At 46.6% G+C, this 19,535-nt stretch overlaps 1 protein-coding gene across 5 annotated transcripts in view; it reads left to right on the forward strand.

Annotated features, from left to right (window-relative positions):
• The window catches only part of LOC134342993 (DENN domain-containing protein 4B-like), a 59,688-nt gene extending 57,088 nt beyond the window's left edge, over window positions 1-2,600 (forward strand). For all 5 annotated transcript variants that reach the window (XM_063041768.1, XM_063041766.1, XM_063041767.1 and 2 more), the window contains 2 exons: window positions 1,003-1,067; window positions 1,875-2,600. In XM_063041768.1, the coding sequence (XP_062897838.1) occupies window positions 1,003-1,067; window positions 1,875-2,020 (211 nt within the window). In that variant the 3' untranslated portion in view covers window positions 2,021-2,600. The remainder of the gene's footprint in view (window positions 1-1,002; window positions 1,068-1,874) is intronic.
• Window positions 2,601-19,535: the final 16,935 nt, after the last annotated feature.

The following is a 19,535-nucleotide window of genomic DNA, read 5'->3' on the forward strand; positions in this document are numbered from 1 at the left end:
CCTGGGCAATGCACACCAATCCAGGTGACCTGGGCAATACACACCAATCCAGGTGACCTGGGCAATGCACACCAATCCAGGTGACCTGGGCAATACACACCAATCCAGGTGACCTGGGCAATGCACACCAATCCAGGTGACCTGGGCAATGCACATCAATCCAGGTGACCTGGGCAATACACACCAATCCAGGTGACCAGAGCAATGCACACCAATCCAGGTGACCAGGGCATTGCACACCAATCCAGGCGTACCCTCACTGACACCACAGTCAGTGTCCGTCCCACTGTAATGGCCCACCAACCCCTCCACTCCCTTCAAAGGTTGGCTTTACTTATCACATTGAAACGTAGAGTGAAAATGCCTGGTCCATGTCAAATCACAGCAGCGACTATTGTGCCGGGGGAAGCCACAGGCGTCACCACGCTTCCCGTGCCAACATATGTGCCCACAGCTCACTAACCCTAACCCGTACGTCTTTTGGAAAGCAGCCAGAGCACCCGGAGGAAACCCGCTCAGTTAGTCTCTCCCTACCCCCCTACCCCCTACCCCTCCACTTCTCCCTCCATCTCCACCTCAATCTCCCCAAGCCAACTCCACCCCCAACCCTACCCCCACTCCCACCCCTCCCCTCCCCTCCCTCTCCCTTCCCCCTCTCTCCTGTCCCCCCCTCTCCCTTCTCTCTGTCTGTCTGTCTCTCTTCCCCCCTCCCCCTCTCCCCAAAACCCCTCTACCCGCATTGCACACCCCTACATCGTGCCCAGCCTTCCCTCTTTTCCCTTGCCTTCCCACTTTGGTCTCGGCCCCTGCCTATCCTGTACCAGTGCTCCCTCGCTGCCTGTGTCGTGTCTGCTGCTGGCACCACAGCTGCACGGGTGTCCAGAAGGCTGCTCGATCTGTTCTTCGGCTGTGTGTGGTGGGGGGGGGGATGCGCAGGGAAGTGGGGAGCACAGGCAGCTAGGACTAAGTGTTCCACCTTCTGCTCCCCCTCCCCTCCTACAGGAGCCTGTACAGAGAGATCCTGTTCCTGACCATGGCTGCCATCGGCAAGGACAACATGAATGTTGGTGAGGATGTACAATGTACACTGCATGGTATCCAAATCAGACTCCCATCCGCTGACCAGCTACATCAGTACATCCATCACTGTCCCATCACACACTCCTGGGCTCAGACATCGAGTGAAGCTCCCTCCACACCGTCCCATTTACACATTCATGGGGTCAGACACAGAGTGAATCTCCCTCCACGCTGTCCCATCACATACTCCCGGGGTCAGACATAGAGTGAAACTCCCTCTCCACTGTCCCATCACACACTCCCGGGGTCACACACAGAGTGAAACTCCCTCTCCACTGTCCCATCACACACTCCCAGGGTCAGACACAGAGTGAAGCTCCCTCCACACTGTCCCATAACACACTCCCTGGGTCAGGCACAGAGTGAAGCTCCCTCTACACCATCCCATCACACACTCCTGGGGTCAGGCACAGAGTGAAACTCCCTCTACACCATCCCATCACAGTCCAAGAGTCAGAGTGAAGCTCCCTCTACATCTTCCCATCACACACTCCCAGGTTCAGACACAGAGTAAAGCTCCTGTTCTCAAATGCTCTTTGCAGAACCTTCTGTGTGAGGAATTTGTCGCTAGGGATGTGTTTTCCAGTAATTTGTTGATTTTGCTGTGAATTCATCAATACTGAGTTCGCAAATAATATATTTCTCCCTCCCTGCCCCCTCGCCCCTCCCTCCCCTTACCCCCACCCCACCAATCCTCACTCCCTCACCCTCGCTTGAACTCCGTTATTCTCACTGTCTCTCTCACTTTCTTCTGCCTTCCTCTCTGTGTCTCTGTCTGTCCCATCTTCCCACAGCTGCTTTCGACAAGAAGTACCAGACGGCCTGTGCTCGCCTGGCCAGTTCCCTGAGCCAGGAGCAGCTGAAACGGGAGCGTATCCTACCTCCCAGCATCAAGGCCATCGACTGCCGGAAAACCTTCGGAGCACTGCTGGAATGTTGAAGTGATGATCTCAGGAAAAGGCTGGCATGCAGGAGGCAGGGGATTGTAGAGTGTCAGAGAGTGGGAACAGACACCACTCCCTGTCTGCTGTGTCTGTGTGTGTCTGTCTATATAATATACTGTATATATTTATATGTTATATTTTCTTGTGAGCCTAATCAGAATTGCACTGTGGGGGTTGTAACTGAGTCGCATCCTGTAAATATCAAAATATTTAACCCTGCACAGCGTGATGCAGGGAGTAGGAGACGAAAGAAATAGAGAGAGAAAGAGTTAGTTAGTGGGCTGCAGGAAGCTCGGAGAAAGTATTTTTTTCTTATCTAGTTTGTGAAGCTGTGTGTGTGAGAGAGCATTAACAGTGTGTGTGTGTGTGAGAGAGCATTAACACTCTGTGTGAGAGAGCATTAACACTGTGTGTGTGTGTGTGAGAGAGCATTAACACTGTGTGTGTGTGTGAGAGAGCATTAACACTGTGTGTGTGTGTGTGAGAGAGAGCATTAACACTGTGTGTGTGTGTGAGAGAGCATTAACACTGTGTGTGTGTGTGAGAGAGCATTAACACTGTGTGTGCGCACACGCGCATGCACAGTGGATCAGTGTTTTAACCGTGGTAATTTCCACAACAAGCTATATGCACTGTGTGAGTGGGTATGTATGTGTGTGTGTACACTTGTCTATGGGCATTTTATGTGGCATCCACTTGTAAATGTGTCTCTGTGTGCTCATCCATGACTGTGTATGTGGGTATATTTTGTGTATGTATGCTAGTGTGTGTGAGAGAGAGAGAGTATGTATGTGTCCATAAGTGTGTGGGTGTGTCAGTGTGAATACTATTGTGAGCCTAATCAGAATTGCACTGTGGGGGTTGTAACTGAGTCACATCCTGTAAATATCAAAATATTTAACCCTGCGTAATGCAAGGTTTAGGAGATGAAAAAATAGAGAGAGATGGTTAGTGGGCTGCAGGGAGCTCAGAAATTACTTTTTTCTCATCTAGTTTGTGAAGCTGTGTGTTTGTGAGAGCATTAACAGTGTGTGTGTGTGTGTACGTACATGTATGTACACACAAGTGGGTTAGTGTTTAACCATCGGCATTTCAATTACAAGCTATATGCACTGTGTGTGTGAGAGTGTGTGTGTCTGAGTGTGTACGTGAGTGCACACATGTGCCTCAGTATTTCAAGCCGTGCCTGCATTCTGTTGGTGAGGCAGTTGAATTCACCCTCTGGCCCAGTGATTTGTTTAACCCGTGTGCTACTCTTTAACCTGACTTCCAAGCCTGGCAGCGTTGAGTACTTTCCATAGCGGGTACTGGGAGACAGAAGACCCCAGGCGGAGGAAGGGAGGGGGTGACGTCTGTCTCCGCTTGCGGAATCCCCCTCGATTCCTCTGCCAAAATCATTGCTCTTGGGTGGTGGTGGGAGGTGGGGGGAGAGAGAAGGAATTCCAAGCATCAGTCACACCACCCCTTCCCTGTCCCAGCCCACATGATGGCTCCCCTGACCGACCTGGCCCTCTCGTAGCAAGAGAGAGGGAGCGGGCTGCATGAAGGGCCACCTGCTCAGCCCAAAGCCCCCACCCCCACCCCCGAGACCCCTGCCATCCAGTCAGACAGGACTCCTTACTAGCGGAGTCTTTGGCAGCACCTCACCTCTCCCCCACTCAGCCCCCTCAACATCTCCCGCCCTCCTTTGCTTCCCCCCTTTGGAAGTTCAGTTTGCGCTGTCCCTGTATTTATTATGTAAATTATCTCCAGCGTTGACACTGCCAGTGCCCGGCTCCTTAGAGAGGAGGGTAACAGAGTGAGCAAGCAAGGTTGCAGTCGGTGCCCGTCTCGCAGATTAAACACCCACCCAACCATGACCCAGGGCCACCACTCTCCTGGTTCCTAAACCGCCCCCATCCCCCTCATCCACAGGTTCCTGTCACTCAGCAGCTCTCCCCTTCCCCCCCCCCCACTCAGTCCTTAACCTGTCCCCCTCCTCGATACACCAGCCATCAGGGCGTCCCGAAGAACCACCGTCTTCTACTCCCTTCACCTGACCTTTAAACCTCACCACTCCCTTCCGGCCGCCCTAACCTGCCACCCTGTCCTGGTGATGGAGAAAAGGGGAACAGATTTATCTGCCTTCACCCATTGAGCAGCAGCGGGATTGGCAGCCGAGGGTGGGGGCAGATGTGGGGGTGTCGCCCGAGCATTTGGGGCAGTGTGATCGGGAGGTGAGAGCCGGATACTCTCTCCTTTACACTTCGTTGTTTCTTCTGTTATTACCTATCCTGTGAAACTGCTGAGCAATCAGATTTACAGTATAAAGCCATTTACCTGCTGATCAATAAACAAGACGTCTGTGGCCAAGTCATTGGTTGTTTTATTCTCCCGACTCCCGAACAAGTCGACACGTCACAGGGTGGCGAAGGCGTTTGACCATCAGCCAGAGCACTGAGTACAGACGTTGGCACGTTATGTTGCAGCTTTGTAAGATGTTGGCAAGGCCACATTGGGAGTATTGAGCTCTGTTCAGGTTACACTGCTATGGGAACGATGCCAGTAAACTGGAAAGAGTGCGAGGAGGTTGTTGCTTTTTGTGGCAAGGAAGGTGTTTAGCCTTCATCAATAAGGGCATGAGATGTTACATTGCAGTTTTACAAGATACTGGCGAGGCTGCATTTCGAGTACTGCGTTCAGTTTTGGTCTCCCTACTAAAGAAACAATGCTATTTTATTCATTCATTTAGAGATACAAGCCCACACCACCCTTTACCCGAGTGACCAATGGACCTACTCACCCATGCATCTTTGGACTGTGGGAGGGAACTGGAGCACCCGGAGGAAACCGACGCGGTTACGGGGAGAACATACAAACTCCTCAGACAGCAGCAGGATCGCTGGCACTGTAATAACATTGCAACACAAGAGAACATAGGTTTATGGCGAGAGGGGAGAGATTTAATAACTGCTTCACCCGGAGGGTTGTCTATATATGGAATGAGGTGCCAGAGGAAGTGGTTGAGGAAGGTACAATAGCAACATTTACAAGACACTTAGAAGGGTACACACATAGGAAAGGTTTAGGGGGATACAGGCAATTCTAAGGTGTCTGTAATCACACACGCACGTCTTGTTACTCGCACACAAAGGAGCTTAAACTGCACAGAAGGTTGTCACCCTCTACCTCGTTGGTATGTTCAGTATATTTCACGATCACATTTCCTTTCCCAGTTTCTGATGCGGAAGCTGTCAACAAAGTGGAGTTTGTGGCGATTTGTCTGCAGATTTTACAACTGGCTTGTTTACTGTTTTTATTGAAGGAATTATAGAATCACTCTCGAATTCCACTTAAGTGCACACATGTTGTCAATGGCAAACAAAAACTGCACAGCACAAGATTTTTATGCACACTGGTTATTACAAATTAGAGGGGACATTGGATACAGTCTGAATACTAACAATGGGGACTAGCTTCAATGGGAATTACAGCACAGACTTGTTGGGCTGAAGGGCTCCCCCCCACCCCCCACCCCCCACCCCCCACCCCCCACCCCCATATCTTGTACCTGTGATGTATTTCCCTGGATACTTGGAATCTCCCACCACAGTGAGCAAATTCGGCCATTGTAAATGGACTCCCAAGTGTGCAGGGAAAAAGAAGGAAGCAATGGCGAACAGGATTACCGGGTTCTGACAACCTGATGGGCTGGGGTGGGGGAGAATATGAAAGTGTTCACGTTATTGGGTGTGGAAATCTTACCTGAACAATGGTTTGTTGTTCAGTCGGTAAGTCGAGTCCGACTCTTCGTGAAGAGTAGATCGCCAGGCCTTTGTTCTGCACAGATACTGCTGCTGCCCAGGTTGGGACCCGGCTGGGTTTGAACTCAGCACCATCTGCTTTCAAGTCCAGTGCTGATGCCACTACACCGCCAGCCGGCCCAGAGCAATGGTAGCGCTGGTCAGATTGTGCCCCTGAGTATCAACTGGGAGTAAGCACATCTCTTCCAAAAAAAACTAACATACTGTGGGAGGTGTAGTGCTGAAAGAGGGACAGTATTGAGTGAGCATTGCTGTGGGAGAGTTGGTACTGAGGGAGGGGTGCGGCTGAGGGGGAGTAATGCTGTCGGAGGGGTAGTAGTGGCGGAGGTATGGAAGTTGGGGTGTATGGGATGTCAGGGAGGGGTAGCACTTCTGGTGGGGGAACATGTCGCGTCCTTTTCAAGGCGGTTAGACCACCTTTGGTCCCCACCTGGCACTCAGCTCTCACCTGTGGCTCCCGGAGCTGTTTGCATGCGACAGCGGCCACACCCCGGGCAACGGCTTCGACAAGCCGGCTAAACCAGGTGAGGGTAGCCGACGGGTCTCAAACCCTCGGTGAGATAGGGAGTTGTCTATCCCAGCATGTGAAGACAGACTCCGGCGGATTGAACGGACGAGACCTATGGGAGGTCCAACGGTCAAGAAGGCGGTCTCTGCAAGCGTCGTGGAACGTGGACAAGACACAGAAGACGTCCCGGTCACCCACTGCGCCTCGTCCCATCTCCAGCCGTCTCGACTCTGTCTTGCCACTGGATCCAGATGGGAATTGGGAAGAGAGAGTGAGGCTGACGCTGCGCAACTCTCCCTCACTTAAATCCAAATCACGCGCTAGTCTCGACACCATCAAAATGGTGTCCAGGTCCTCATCGACGTACGCTGGACGAACAACAACAGTGGCGGAAGGTCACTGCAAAAGGTGCTACTGGGGGAGAGTAAGACTGAGGAAGCTCCACTCTGTGGAAGGTGCAGTACTCTTTTGTTAAAAGCGTGTCACACCAGACGGACAGCCATTCTTGTCTGGCGCGTGGTGTCAGGATTGGTCTCCTTTCGGACTAACCGGGTCACGATATGAACGTTCCTGACTCGACCCTTTTTCTTTTACGAGGCCGAGCTTGATGCTCAACCCAGAACGGATGGAAAGCGTGCTCGGGGGGGGGTGGCCCGACTTGGATTCGAACTCGGGAGCCTTCGCTCCGGAGTCTGGCGCTGATTCCATTGAGCCACCAGCCGGCCAACTGAGCAGTACTGAGGGGGTGTCACACTGCGGGAGACTTCAGTCCGTCAGGCTGAAATACACGCACACACACAAACACACGACGTCAGGTTCCACCAATGTAGAGGTGGCTGCACCAGGAGCAGCAGATGCAATTGATGACCAGAACAGACTCGCACCTCAGCTGGAAGCAATGAAATGGTGGTGATGGACTCGTCCAGCTTGCAGGGTTAAGTGGAGAAAACCGAAGGTGACTACCTACCCGCTGAAGTGCAGCGAGAGATTTGAGTTTTAAAAAAAATCAGCACAGCACAGGTTTCTTTGGAAAAGGAAAGACAATCGAGTTAAAAAGGAGGCAGAACATGAACAAATTCACAGGTTCGTAAATAGTGTTTTACTGGGTGATAATAATCATAAATTTTAAAAAACAGAATTGTCTGGCCACATCAGAAAGAATAATGCATTTGATTGCACAACAGATAACTGGATTTTGCATACTGAGCAAATTGAGCTGTATTTTGTAGCAAATGAACTAGCCAATGAGAAACAAGTGTCAGTTTTGCTAAATACATTGGATCTGAAGACGTTTGCTTAGAGGTTAAATTGTTCCAAACAAACCAGCTGAAATGAGCTTTGCCGATATCATGAAGGTAATACAGAAACATTTAGAACCAAAGCTATTCCTGATTGCAGAACACACAAGTGGAATCAAAAGGAACAGGAGTCCATTTCAGCATATGTGGCTGAATTGAACAAATTGTCTGAGCATCATCAGTTCAATGATAATAAGATACAGGAGCAGAATTAGGCTATTTGGCCCATCGTCTGCTCTGCCTTTTCCCTCTCAACCCCATACTGCTGCCTTTTCCCCATAACTTTTCATACCCTGTTAATCAAGAACCTATCAAGCTCTGCCTTAAATACATGCAATGAATTGGCTTCCATAGATGCCAGTGGCAATGACTTCCACAGATTCACCACGCTTTGCTAAGGAAGTTCCTCACCTCTGTTCTAAAGGGACATCCCTCTATTCTGAGGCTTTGTCCTCTGGTCCTTGACTCTCCCAACAGAGGAAACATCCTATCCACATCCACTCTATCTAGGCCTTTCAATATTCATTAGATTTCAATAAGATCCCCCCTCATTCTTCTAAATTCCGGTGATTAAAGGCCCAGAGCCATCAATCACTCCTCATACGATAAGCCTTTCATTCTTGTGAACCTCCTCTGACCCCTCTCCAATGTCAGTACATCCTTTCTTAAATAATGGGCCAAAACTGCTCACAGTATTCAATATGAGGTCTCACCAGTGCCTTATAAAGCCTTATTCAGTATAAAGCCTCTCTTTTATATTTAAGTCCTCTTGAAATGCATAGTAACATTGCATTTGCCTTCCTCACTACTGACTCAACCTGCAAATTAACTTTTAGGGAATCCTCACGAGGACTCCTAAGTCCCTTTGCACTTCCGATTTTTGAATTTTTTTCCTGTTTAGAAAATAGTCAATGCTTTTATTCCTTGTGCCAAAGTGCATCACCGTACACTTCCTGACACTGTATTCCATCTGCCACTTCTCTGTCCATTCTCCTAATCTGTCTGAGTCCTTCTGCAGACCCCCGCTTCCTCAACACTACCTGCCCCTCCTCCTATGGTTTGCAAACTTGACCACAAAGCTATTAATTCCATCATCCAATGTAAAGAGAAGCAATCCCAACATTGACCCCTGTGGAACACCAGTAGTCACTGCAGCTAATCAGAAAAGGCTCCCTTTATTCCCACTCTTTGCCTCCTGCCAATCAGCCAATGCTCTATCTTGCTAGTATTTTTCCTATAATACCAGGGGCTCGTATCTTGTTAAGCAACCTCATGTGCAGCACCTTTTTAAAGGTGTTCTGATAATCGAAGTACATAACATCTGCCAATTAACCATCGTCTATCCTGCTTGTTATTTCTTCAAAGAAATCCAACAGATTTGTCAGGGAAGGTTTTCCCTTAAGGAAACCATGCTGACTTTGGCCTGTTTTATCATGTACCTCCAGGTATCCAAAACCAAAGTTCAAAGTAAATTTATTATCAAAGTACATATATGTCACCATAAACAACCCTGAGATCTATTTTCTTGTGGGCATATTCAATAGATCTATAGAATAATAACCATAACAGAATCAAGTGAAAGACCACACAAACTTGGGTGTTAGAAGAGTGTGTAAAAGACAAACAAACCGTGCAAATACAAAAATAAATAAATAAATAAATAATAATAATAATAATAATAATAAATAAATAAATAAACAAATATTGAGAACATGAGATGAAGAGTCCTTGAAATTGAGTCCATGGGTTGTGGGAACATTTCAGTTACGGGGCAAGTGAAATTGAGTGAAGTTATCCCCTTTGGTTCAAGAGTCTGATGGTTGAGGGGTAATAACTATTCCTGAATCTGGTGGTGTGGGTCCTGAGGCTCCTGTACCTTCTGCCTGATAGCAGCAGTGAGAGGAGAGCATGTCCTAGATGGTGGGGTTCCCTTGAAGGTGGATGCAGCTTTCCTGTGACAGTGTTTCATGTAGATGTGCTCAAGGGTGGGGAGGGCTTTACCCGTGATGGACTGGGCCATATCCACTACTTTCTCTAGGATTTTCCATTCAAGGGCATCGGTGTTTCCATACCAGGATACAGGTAGACAATATACTCACCACTATTCATCTATGAAAGTTTGTCAAAGTTTTAACTGTTGCGCCTAATCTCTGCAAACTCCTAAGGAAATAGAGGCACTGCTGTGCTTTATTAGTAATTGCACTTGTGTGCTGGGCCGAGAATAATCACACAGAGGAATTTAAAGTTGCTAGACTCTCTCCACCTCTGATGAGGACTGACTCATGGACCTCTGGTTTCCTTCTCCTGAAGTCAATCATCAGCTCCTCGGTCTTGCTGACATTGAGTGAGAGGTTGTTGTTATGATACTACTCAGCCAGATACGCTGATTTGTCACCACTTTTACTTGGCCTATGACAGTGGTGACATTGGCAAACTTGAATATGGCATTGGAGTGAATAGAGCAGAGAGCTATGCCCACAGCCCTGTGGTGCACCTGTGCTGATAGAGATGGTGGAGGAGATTTTGTTGCCAATCTGAACTGACTGGGGTCTGCGAGTGAGGAAATTGGGGATCCACTTGCAGAAGGAGGTCCTGAGCCCAAGGAGCTTATTGGTTAGTTTTGATAGTATCCAAGCCCTGCAACAAGCCCTGACAGGGAGGGAGGCAAAGGAGGTGGGGGCATGGCACTGCTGATCAGAGATAGCGTTATGGCTGCAGAAAAGGAAGAAGACATGAAGGGGTTGTCTACAGAGTCTCTGTGGGTGGAAGTTAGGAACAGGAAGGGGTCAGTAACTCTACTGGGGGTTTTTTATAGACCACCCAATAGTAAAAGGGACATCGAGGAGCAGATACGGAGACAGATTCTGGAAAGGTGTAATAATAACAGGGTTGTTGCTGTGGGAGATTTTAATTTCCCAAATATTGATTGGCATGTCCCTAAAGTGAGGGGTTTAATAGGGTGGAGTTTGTTAGGTGTGTTCAAGAAGGTTTCTTGACACAATATGCACATAAGCCCTCAAGAGGAGAGTCTGTACCTGATCTGATATTGGGAAATGAACTTGGTCAGGTGTCAGATCTCTCAGTGGGAGAGCATTTTGGAGATAGTGATCACAATTCTATCTCCTTTACCAGAGCATTGGAGAGGGATAGGAACAGACAAGTTAGGAAAGTGCTTAATTGGAGTAAGGGGAAATATGAGGCTATCAGACAAGAACTTGGAAACATAAATTGGGAACAGATGTTCTCAGGGAAATGTACAGAAGAAATGTGGCAAATATTCAGGGGATATTTGTGTGGAGTTCTGCATAGGTACATTCCAATGAGACAGGGAAAGGATGGTAGGGTACAGGAACCATGGTGTACAAAGGCTGTTGTAAATTTAGTCAAGAAGAAAAGAAGAGCTTACGAAAGGTTCAAAAAAATAGGTGACGATAGAGATCTAGAAGATTATAAGGCTAGCTGGAAGGATCTTAAGAATGAAATTAGGAGAGCCAGAGGGGCCATGAGAGGGCCTTGGTGGACAGGATTAAGGAAAACCCCAAGGCATTCTACAAGTATGTGAAGAGCAAGAGGATAAGACTTCAGGGAATAAGACCAATCAAGTGTGACAGTGGAAAAGTGTGTATGGAACAGGAGGAGATAGCAGAGGTACTTAATGAGTACTTTGCTTCAGTATTCACTACAGAAAAGGATCTTGGTGATTGTAGGGATATCTTACAGTGGATTGAAAGGCTTGACCATGTAGATATTAAGAAAGAGGATGTGCTGGAGCTTTTGGAAAGCATCAAGTTGGATAAGTCACTGGGACCGGATGAGATGTACCCCGGGCTACTGTGGGAAGCGAGGGAGGAGATTGTTGAGCCTCTGGCGATGATCTTTGCATCATCAATGGCGATGGGAGAGGTTCTGAAGGATTGGAGGGTTGCAGATGTTGTTCCCTTATTCACAAAAGGGCGTAGAGATAGCCCGGGAAATTATAGACCAGTGAGTCTTAATTCAGTGGTTGGTAAGTTGATGGAGAAGATCCTGAGAGGCAGGATTTATGAACATATGGAGAGGCATAATATGATTAGGAATAGTCAGCATGACTTTGTCAAAGGCAGGTCGTGCCTTATGAGCCTGATTGAATTTTTTGAGGATATGACTAAACACATTGATGAAGGTAGAGCAGTAGATATAGTGTACATGGATTTCAGCAAGGGATTTGATAAGGTACCCCATGCAAGGCTTATTGAGAAAGTAAGGAGGCATGGGATCCAAGGGGATATTGCTTTGTGGATCCAAAACTGGCTTGCCCACAGAAGGCAAAGAGTGGTTGTAGACAGGTAATATTCAGCATGGAGGTCAGTCACCAGTGGTGTGCCTCAGGGATCTGTTCTGGGACCCCTACTCTTTGTGATTTGTATAAGTGACCTGGCTGAGGAAGTGGAGGGGTGGGTTAGTAAATTTGTTGATGACACAAAGGTTGGGGGTGTTGTGGATAGTGTGGAGGGCTGTCAGAGGTTGCAGCAGGACATTGATAGGATGCAAAAGTGGGTTGAGAAGAAGTGGCAGATAGAGTTCAACCCAGATAAGTGTGAGGTGGTTCATTTTGTTAGGTCAAATATGATGACAGAATATAGTATTAATGGTAAGACTCTTGACAGTGTGAAGGATCAGAGGGATCTTGGGGTCCGAGACCATAGGACAGTCAAAGCTGCTGCGCAGGTTGACTCTGTGATTAAGAAGGCATACGGTGTATTGGCCTTCATCAATCGTGGGATTGAGTTTAGGAGCCAAGAGGTAGGATCCTGGTCAGACCCCACTTGGAGAACTGTGCTCAGTTCTGGTCACCTTACTACAGGAAGGATGTGGAAAGCATAGAAAGGGTGCAGAGGAGATTTACAAGGATGTTGCCTGGATTAGGGAGCATGCCTTGTGAGAATAGGTTGAGCTAACTTGGCCTTTTTTCCTTACAGCGACAGAGGATGAGAGGTGACCTGATAGAGGTGTATAAGATGATGAGAGGCATTGATCGTGTGGATAGTCAGAGGTTTTTTCCCAGGGCTGAAATGGCTAGCACAAGAGGACACAGTTTTAAGGTGCTTAGAAGTAGGTACAGAGGAGATGTCAGGGGTAAGTTTTTTATGCAGACAGTGGTGAGTGTGTGGAATGGGCTGCCAGTGACGTTGGTGGAGGCGGATATGATAGGGTCTTTTAAGAGACTCCTGGATAGGTACATGGAGCTCAGAAAAATAGAGGGCTATGGGTAACCCTAGGTAGTTTCTAAGATAAGGACATGTTTGGCACAGCTTTGTGGGCCAAAGCGTAACCACCTCTTTGCTGTCATAATCTCTGGAGCTTTGCTCTTTAGCCTCTACATGAATGCAGGTAGGAGAAGGACACAGCATTGTGGGGCCATGAGTGGCTGAGACAACTACAACGTGATTGGAGATCCAGCCACCATTTGCATGACACGTCCCCGGCAATGGAGTCAAATGAAAGCAGATTAAGAATGGTACTGGATGATGCCACAGCAGTGTTCAAGGACAGCAATGGAATCTCAAACGTATCAAAGGTAAAATAGTGTTAAGTGAAAGTGCCACACTGAAGTTTTACAAAGCCTGTCCGGTTCCTTATACCATCTGTGATAAAGCAGCCAGTGAGCTAGGATGTATGAAGGCCAAAGAAATTCTTTCTAAGGTTGAGTGGAGCCCATTGGGGATGCCAGTGGTCCCAAAAGCCAAGAAAAATGGATCTGAGATTTTAAGGTCAACATCAACGCACTACTGAAAGTAGATCAACAACCTCTGCCCACAATAGAGGATATCTTTGCAAACCTTTCTGGAGAAAATCGCTTCACTGAAGCCTACCTACAGATGAAGATGGAAGAAGAGTCTGAAGTGCTTCTCATAATAAATACTCACAACGAGCTTTATTACTGCAATAGGGTTAATTATGGAGTCACATCTGCATCTGCACCCTATGGAGCAGGTGCTGCCGGGCTGCTCAGGTAACCTGTTACCTGGATGACATCATCATTACTGGTAAGGATAACAAGAACATCTCCAAAATCACAAGACAGTGTTGGAAAGTCTAGATTGTTATTGTCTCATAGCAAGATGTGACAAGTGTGAATTCTTTAAACAAAGTATCACTTACTGCGGTCACACTATTGACACACAAGGATTACACAAGTGTGCTGAGAAAATTCAAGCCCCAAGGCCAAAGGACTTGTCACAGTTGTGAACCTTTTTAGGATTTGTCAGTTACTATAACAGGTTCCTGCCAAACCTGGCTACTGTGCTCCACCCCTCGAACTCATTACTGCAGATCAGAAAGAAACGTCAATGGACAAAGCAGTGCGAGTTGGCTTTCTAAAAGATAAAGGTGACATCAGACACTGTACTCACACATTATGACGCACATTGTCCAGTGAAGCTTGCCTGTGTCTCCTCATCTTCTGGTGCAGTCATCACATGATATGAGTGATGGAAGTGAACGTCCCACAGCCTTTGCATCAATTGCAGAGAAACATTACACACAGATTGACAGGGGAGTCTTGAGTCTGGTTTGGGGTGTGAAATGTTTCAACCTGTACTTGTTTGGGAGAGAGTTTACCCTCATTACTGATCATCACACATTAGTGTCCATTTTCAATCCACAGAAGGTGTTCCACTGACAGCAACAGCATTAATGCAGAGATGAACTCTGCCTCTTGGAGGATACAATAACAACATTGAATTCAAGAAGACAGCTAGTCAAGGAAATGCTGATCGATTGTCCTGTTCACCCTTGGAAAAGGAAGTACACCTGAAAAATTTACTAAAAGATACACTCCTCTTGACGTATTCTCCCTAATGCTAATTGAAGGTCTCTCTATTACAGCAGAGATAACCCAAAGGGAAACCAGATAAGACCCCACACTCTCTCAGGTCTACATGGCCACCCAAAATGGCTAGAATGTGCAGCAGAAACTCCAGTTTCCACATTTTTACCAGTGCTGGCATGAACTTGCCCTTATGTGGGGATTGAGAGTTGTTGTGCCATCCAAGCTGAGAGCTAAAGTGTTGGGAGGAACTACATACTTCTCATCTGGGTGTGGTCAAAATGAAAGCATTGCTTTGAAGCTTAGTCTGGTTGCCTGGGATTGATCAGAAAATCGAGCAGCTTACCATACACTGTTTGGGATTCCAACATGAACAGAAGATGTCAAAAGCAGCACTCTCAAATCCTGGGAATGGCCTGCATTGCCTGGTAGAGGATTCATGTAGATTTTCCTAGACCGTTCTTGGTAGGGGTGGACGCAAGTACAAGGTGGCCAGAAATGTTCCTAATAACTTCGCACATTGTTGATGTGTTGAGAAGCTTCTTCTCAAGGATTAGTATACCAGAACACTTGAACAATAACAACGGATCACAGCTTGTTGCGGAATAGTTTGTCATTTCTGAAAATGAATGGAATAAGACATTACATCTGCACCATACCACCTAGCTACAAATGGCTTGGTGGAAAGGTTTGTCCAGAGTGTAAATAACACACTGTGAGCAACGTCAGCAGAACACAGTTTAAGAATTAGGGGTCGGCCATTTAGAACGGAGTTGAGGAAAAACTTTTTCACCCAGAGAGTGGTGGATATATGGAATGCTCTGCCCCAGAAGGCTGTGGAGGCCAAGTCTCTGGATGTTTTCCAAAAAAGAGATGGATAGAGCTCTTAAAGATAGCAGAATCAAAGGTTATGGGGACAAGGCAGGAACTGGATACTGATAGTGGATGATCAGCCATGATCACAGTGAATGGCGGTGCTGGCTCGAAGGGCCAAATGGCCTACTCCTGCACTTATTGTCTATTGTCTCTACACTGACACTGAATCAGAAGCTTTCCAATTTCCTCCTTGCATACCGCAGTGCAGCACAGTACACAACCAACAGCTCACCAGCTATGATGCTCCTGCACTCATGCCCGGATCTCCTCAAACCCTATTTCAGAAGGAGCATGCAAGACAAACAGCTGAGACAAATTCAGGGCTCCTCAAACAAGGAGGTCTGACGTTTCACTCCTGGGCAAGCAGTTCTGGTGAGGGACAACAGAGGTGACCGAAAGTGGGTACTTGGAAAGATTAAGGACAGAAATGAACCACTCTCCTACACAGCGGAGGCTGTGTCTGGTAACATCTGGAGACGACACATCGATTGGTTGAGGAGAGCAGAGTCCGTTGTTAGAGAAGAAGGATGTCAGAACTGTCAGACCCAGAGTCAACTCCTGCAACCACCACGGAGGAGGCCCCAGAACCTGGTCAGCCGCAAGTCTCACCTGCCAAGCAGAGTGACCCCACTTGTCAGGAAAGACATCATCCTACAGGAGTAAGAAAGCCTCTATAGCTATTAAATCCTTAGGCCTGAATGGGACAGTTTAAAATTTACTTTGCTATGGATGTCCATGTAGTAGCTGTAATATATAGTATACTGTGTGTGTGTATTTAATATTTCAGTGATATATGAGTAATATTGTAAATATATTGTTTGATTAAGAATTCTTTATTTAAATAATTCATTATGGGTTCTATGTAAAAATATGCAAATGGCATACGTTATCACACCATCACATCATATGTGTGTACCTCGCTTAAAGTAAAAACTAAACTAAGATATATTATTCTTGGCTCCGTGTCTTTACTTTCAATTAGTTTAATGCTTCAGAGTTACAAAACGTAACAGGGATGAGGGCAGAATAGCGACAGAGTTTCAGGCGGAAATTCAAAAGGTGCAGGATAGATACATCCCAAAGATGAAGAAGTATTCTGAAGGGAGGATGAGGTAACCGTGGCAGACAAGGGAAGCAAAAGTCAACAAAAGAGAGGGCATATAATACGCAAAAAATAGTGGCAAGTTAGAGAATTGGGAAGCTTTTGAAAAACCAACAGAAGGCAACTAAATAAGGAGAGAAAAGATGAAATATGAAGGGAAACAAACCAAAAATATTAAAGAGGATACCAGAAGATTTTTCAGATATATGAAGAGTAAAAGAGAGGTGAGAGTGAATATTGGGCACTGGAAAATGATAATGGAGAGGTAGTAATGGGGAACAAAGAAAGAGCAGATGAACTTAATAAGTATTTTGTGCCAGTCTTCACTGTGGAAGACACTAGCAGAATATCAGAAATTCTAGAGTGTCAGGGAGCAGAAGAGATTGTACTTTTTATTACAAAGGAGAAGGTTCAAAGGTTCATTTATTATCAAAGTATACAACTCTGAAATTCTTCAACTCTCCAGTTAACTACAAAACCAAGAAAGAAAAGAAAAGCAGCATCAACCCCCAAATCCCACCTCCCTGCAAAAAAGGAACAAAACCAGATCAGGCACACAGACCCCCAAATTCCCCTCCCTGCACAAAAAAACTGAGGAGATCAGGCAAGAAAACACACAATATAAAACTGTAAGACTGAAAGAAGGAGTCTATAGTCCAAGTCCACATCCAAAATGCAGAAAGAACCTGGGAAATACTCTCCGGGTGCGACAGCAGGCTCTCCCCTCTCCCCTCTCCAGTACAGAGCAACCAACCAAAAAGCAAGCAGCTGGCACTCACCCTCTGCTCTGCTTGGGAAGCTGAAAGGTCTGAAGGTAGATAAGTCACCTGGACCAAATGGACTACACCCCAGCATTCTGAAAGAGTAGCTGAGGGTATTGAGGAGGCATTAGTAATGATCTTTCAACAATCTCCAGATTCTGGAACCGTTTCTGAGGACTGGAAAATTGCAAATGTCACTCCACTCTTTCAGAAGGGAGGGAGGTAGAGGGAAGGAAATTATAGGCCAGTTAGCCTGACTTCAGATGCTGTAGTCCATTATTAAGGACAAGGTTTTGGGGTACTTGGCACACGGTGCTGAGGGTTTGTAAGACATTGGTCAGATTGCACTTGGAGTTTTGTGAGGTTTTAGGCCTCTTATCTAAAAAAGGATGTGCTGGCATTGGAGAGGGTCCAGATGAGGTTCATTTATTCCAGGAATGAAAGGGTTAGTATTTGATGGCACTGGGCTTGTACTCGCTGGAGTTTAGAAAAAAGAGGGGGTTCTCATTGAAACCTATCAAATATTGAAAGGCCTAGATCAGGGGTTACCAGCCTGGGACACGCAGACCCCTCAATTAATGGTAGGGGTTCATGGCTTAAAAAAGATTGGGAATCCCTATCCTAGACTGAGTGCATGTGGAGAGGATGTATCCTATAGCGGGTGAGTCTAGGACCGGAAGGCACAGCCTCAGAATAGCCCATTTATAACAGAGATGAGGAGGAATTTCCTTAGCCAGAAGGTGGTGAATCTGTGGAATTCCTTGCCACAGTGGCTGTGGAGGCCAAGTCATTGAGTATATTTAAAACAAAGGTTGACAGGTCCTTACTTAGTCAGGGTGTCAAAGGTTACGGGAAGACGGTAGGAGAATAGGTTTGAGAGAGATAATAAATCAGTCATGATAGGATGGCGGAGCAGACTCAATGATCCAATGTCTTATGGTCTAATAAAATAACTCAATGAATATTGTGACGAGAAACCAAGTTATCAGAAGATTGATGCTAATGAGAGAGATAAGTGAGACAATGGAGCAGCATTCAAAAATGTTAATGAGAGAGGAGGAAGAGATAATGGAAAGAGACACCGGTCCGAGTATTGACAGACTGATTGCTTTGAACCTGAACTGTTTGAAGTTTGATGGACAGGCAATACCCCAGCAGGGGGATAAAAGGAACAGGTTTGCTAAGGCAAGACAGACACCACGAGATCACGAGATAACGAGACCTTGGAAGTGCGGTGTGCCCCCACAAGTTGGTGGAGTTTGGAGGTCTGGTCGCGGGACCGACCATAGACGAACAGGGTGAAAAGGTACGATCGGCGGGAACCTGGTGTGTGTGTCCGCCCTTGCCTGGGTGCCGGGTTCCCCGCGGAAGAATGATTGTATCCGGAATGGAGGGGTCACAGTCGGTGACCACAGAAGACAGAAATGGGTTCGCCCGAAAGCTAACTGCGAAGAACGAAGGTCTGTGTGAACCAGAATTTGCATATTTTCTCTCTTGCTCTCTCTCTCCGACGGCACAACAGCGATTACTGTGAACTGTACTCAGCTGAACTGAACTCTGCGTCACTTGAGACTGATCATTTTACCCCTAGACTGCGATAGAGCTTGATTGATTCCTATTACCCTAGTTCTGTGTACATGTGTGTTTTATCATTGCTAACCTGTTGCATTTATATCCTTACAATTAGAGTACTGTGTTACTTATTTCTTTAATAAAACTTTCTTAGTTCCAGTAATCCAGACTCCAACTAAGTGGTCCATTTCTGCTGGTTTGGCTACCCAGTTACGGGATACGTAACAATATAAACCCATAAGATTGCTTAAATACAAAAATAGATTGCATGTCTATAAAGTGACATTTGGTACAGGAGTGTCTACTTAAGCTGACTGATCGCGGGAAATGATAAAGTAGTGGTAGAGGAGGGGTGGGGTGAGTTAGTGGGTGGAGGTGTTGATCAGCCTTGGGGAAAGTAACTGTTTATAAGGTCTGGTGGTCTTGGTGTCCAGGATTCCGGAAATGAGCATGGGTGCAGGAAGCAGCACCAATGCAGGCATCAACATAGTGGAGGAAAAGTTTAGATTAGGTTCAACTTTGTTGTCATTGTGCCGAGTACAGATACAAAGCCAATGAAATGCTGTTAGCATCTGACCAGAAATGCAAAGGAGTGTTATTTGCAAAATAACTGCGAATAAAAATAAAGTGCTACAGCACACGAATATAAAAGTACCGAGACAGTACAATATGGATGAGCATGTCGGTGTGGATCTGGAAGCTGGACTGGCGCATGCAGTAGACGATGCTTTAATGAATGACAGCGAGCACAGCAAATAAGGCAATTTGTTTATCTCTACTTGC

This window comes from Mobula hypostoma, chromosome 2 (assembly GCF_963921235.1).
Source record: "Mobula hypostoma chromosome 2, sMobHyp1.1, whole genome shotgun sequence".
NCBI lineage: Eukaryota > Metazoa > Chordata > Chondrichthyes > Myliobatiformes > Myliobatidae > Mobula > Mobula hypostoma.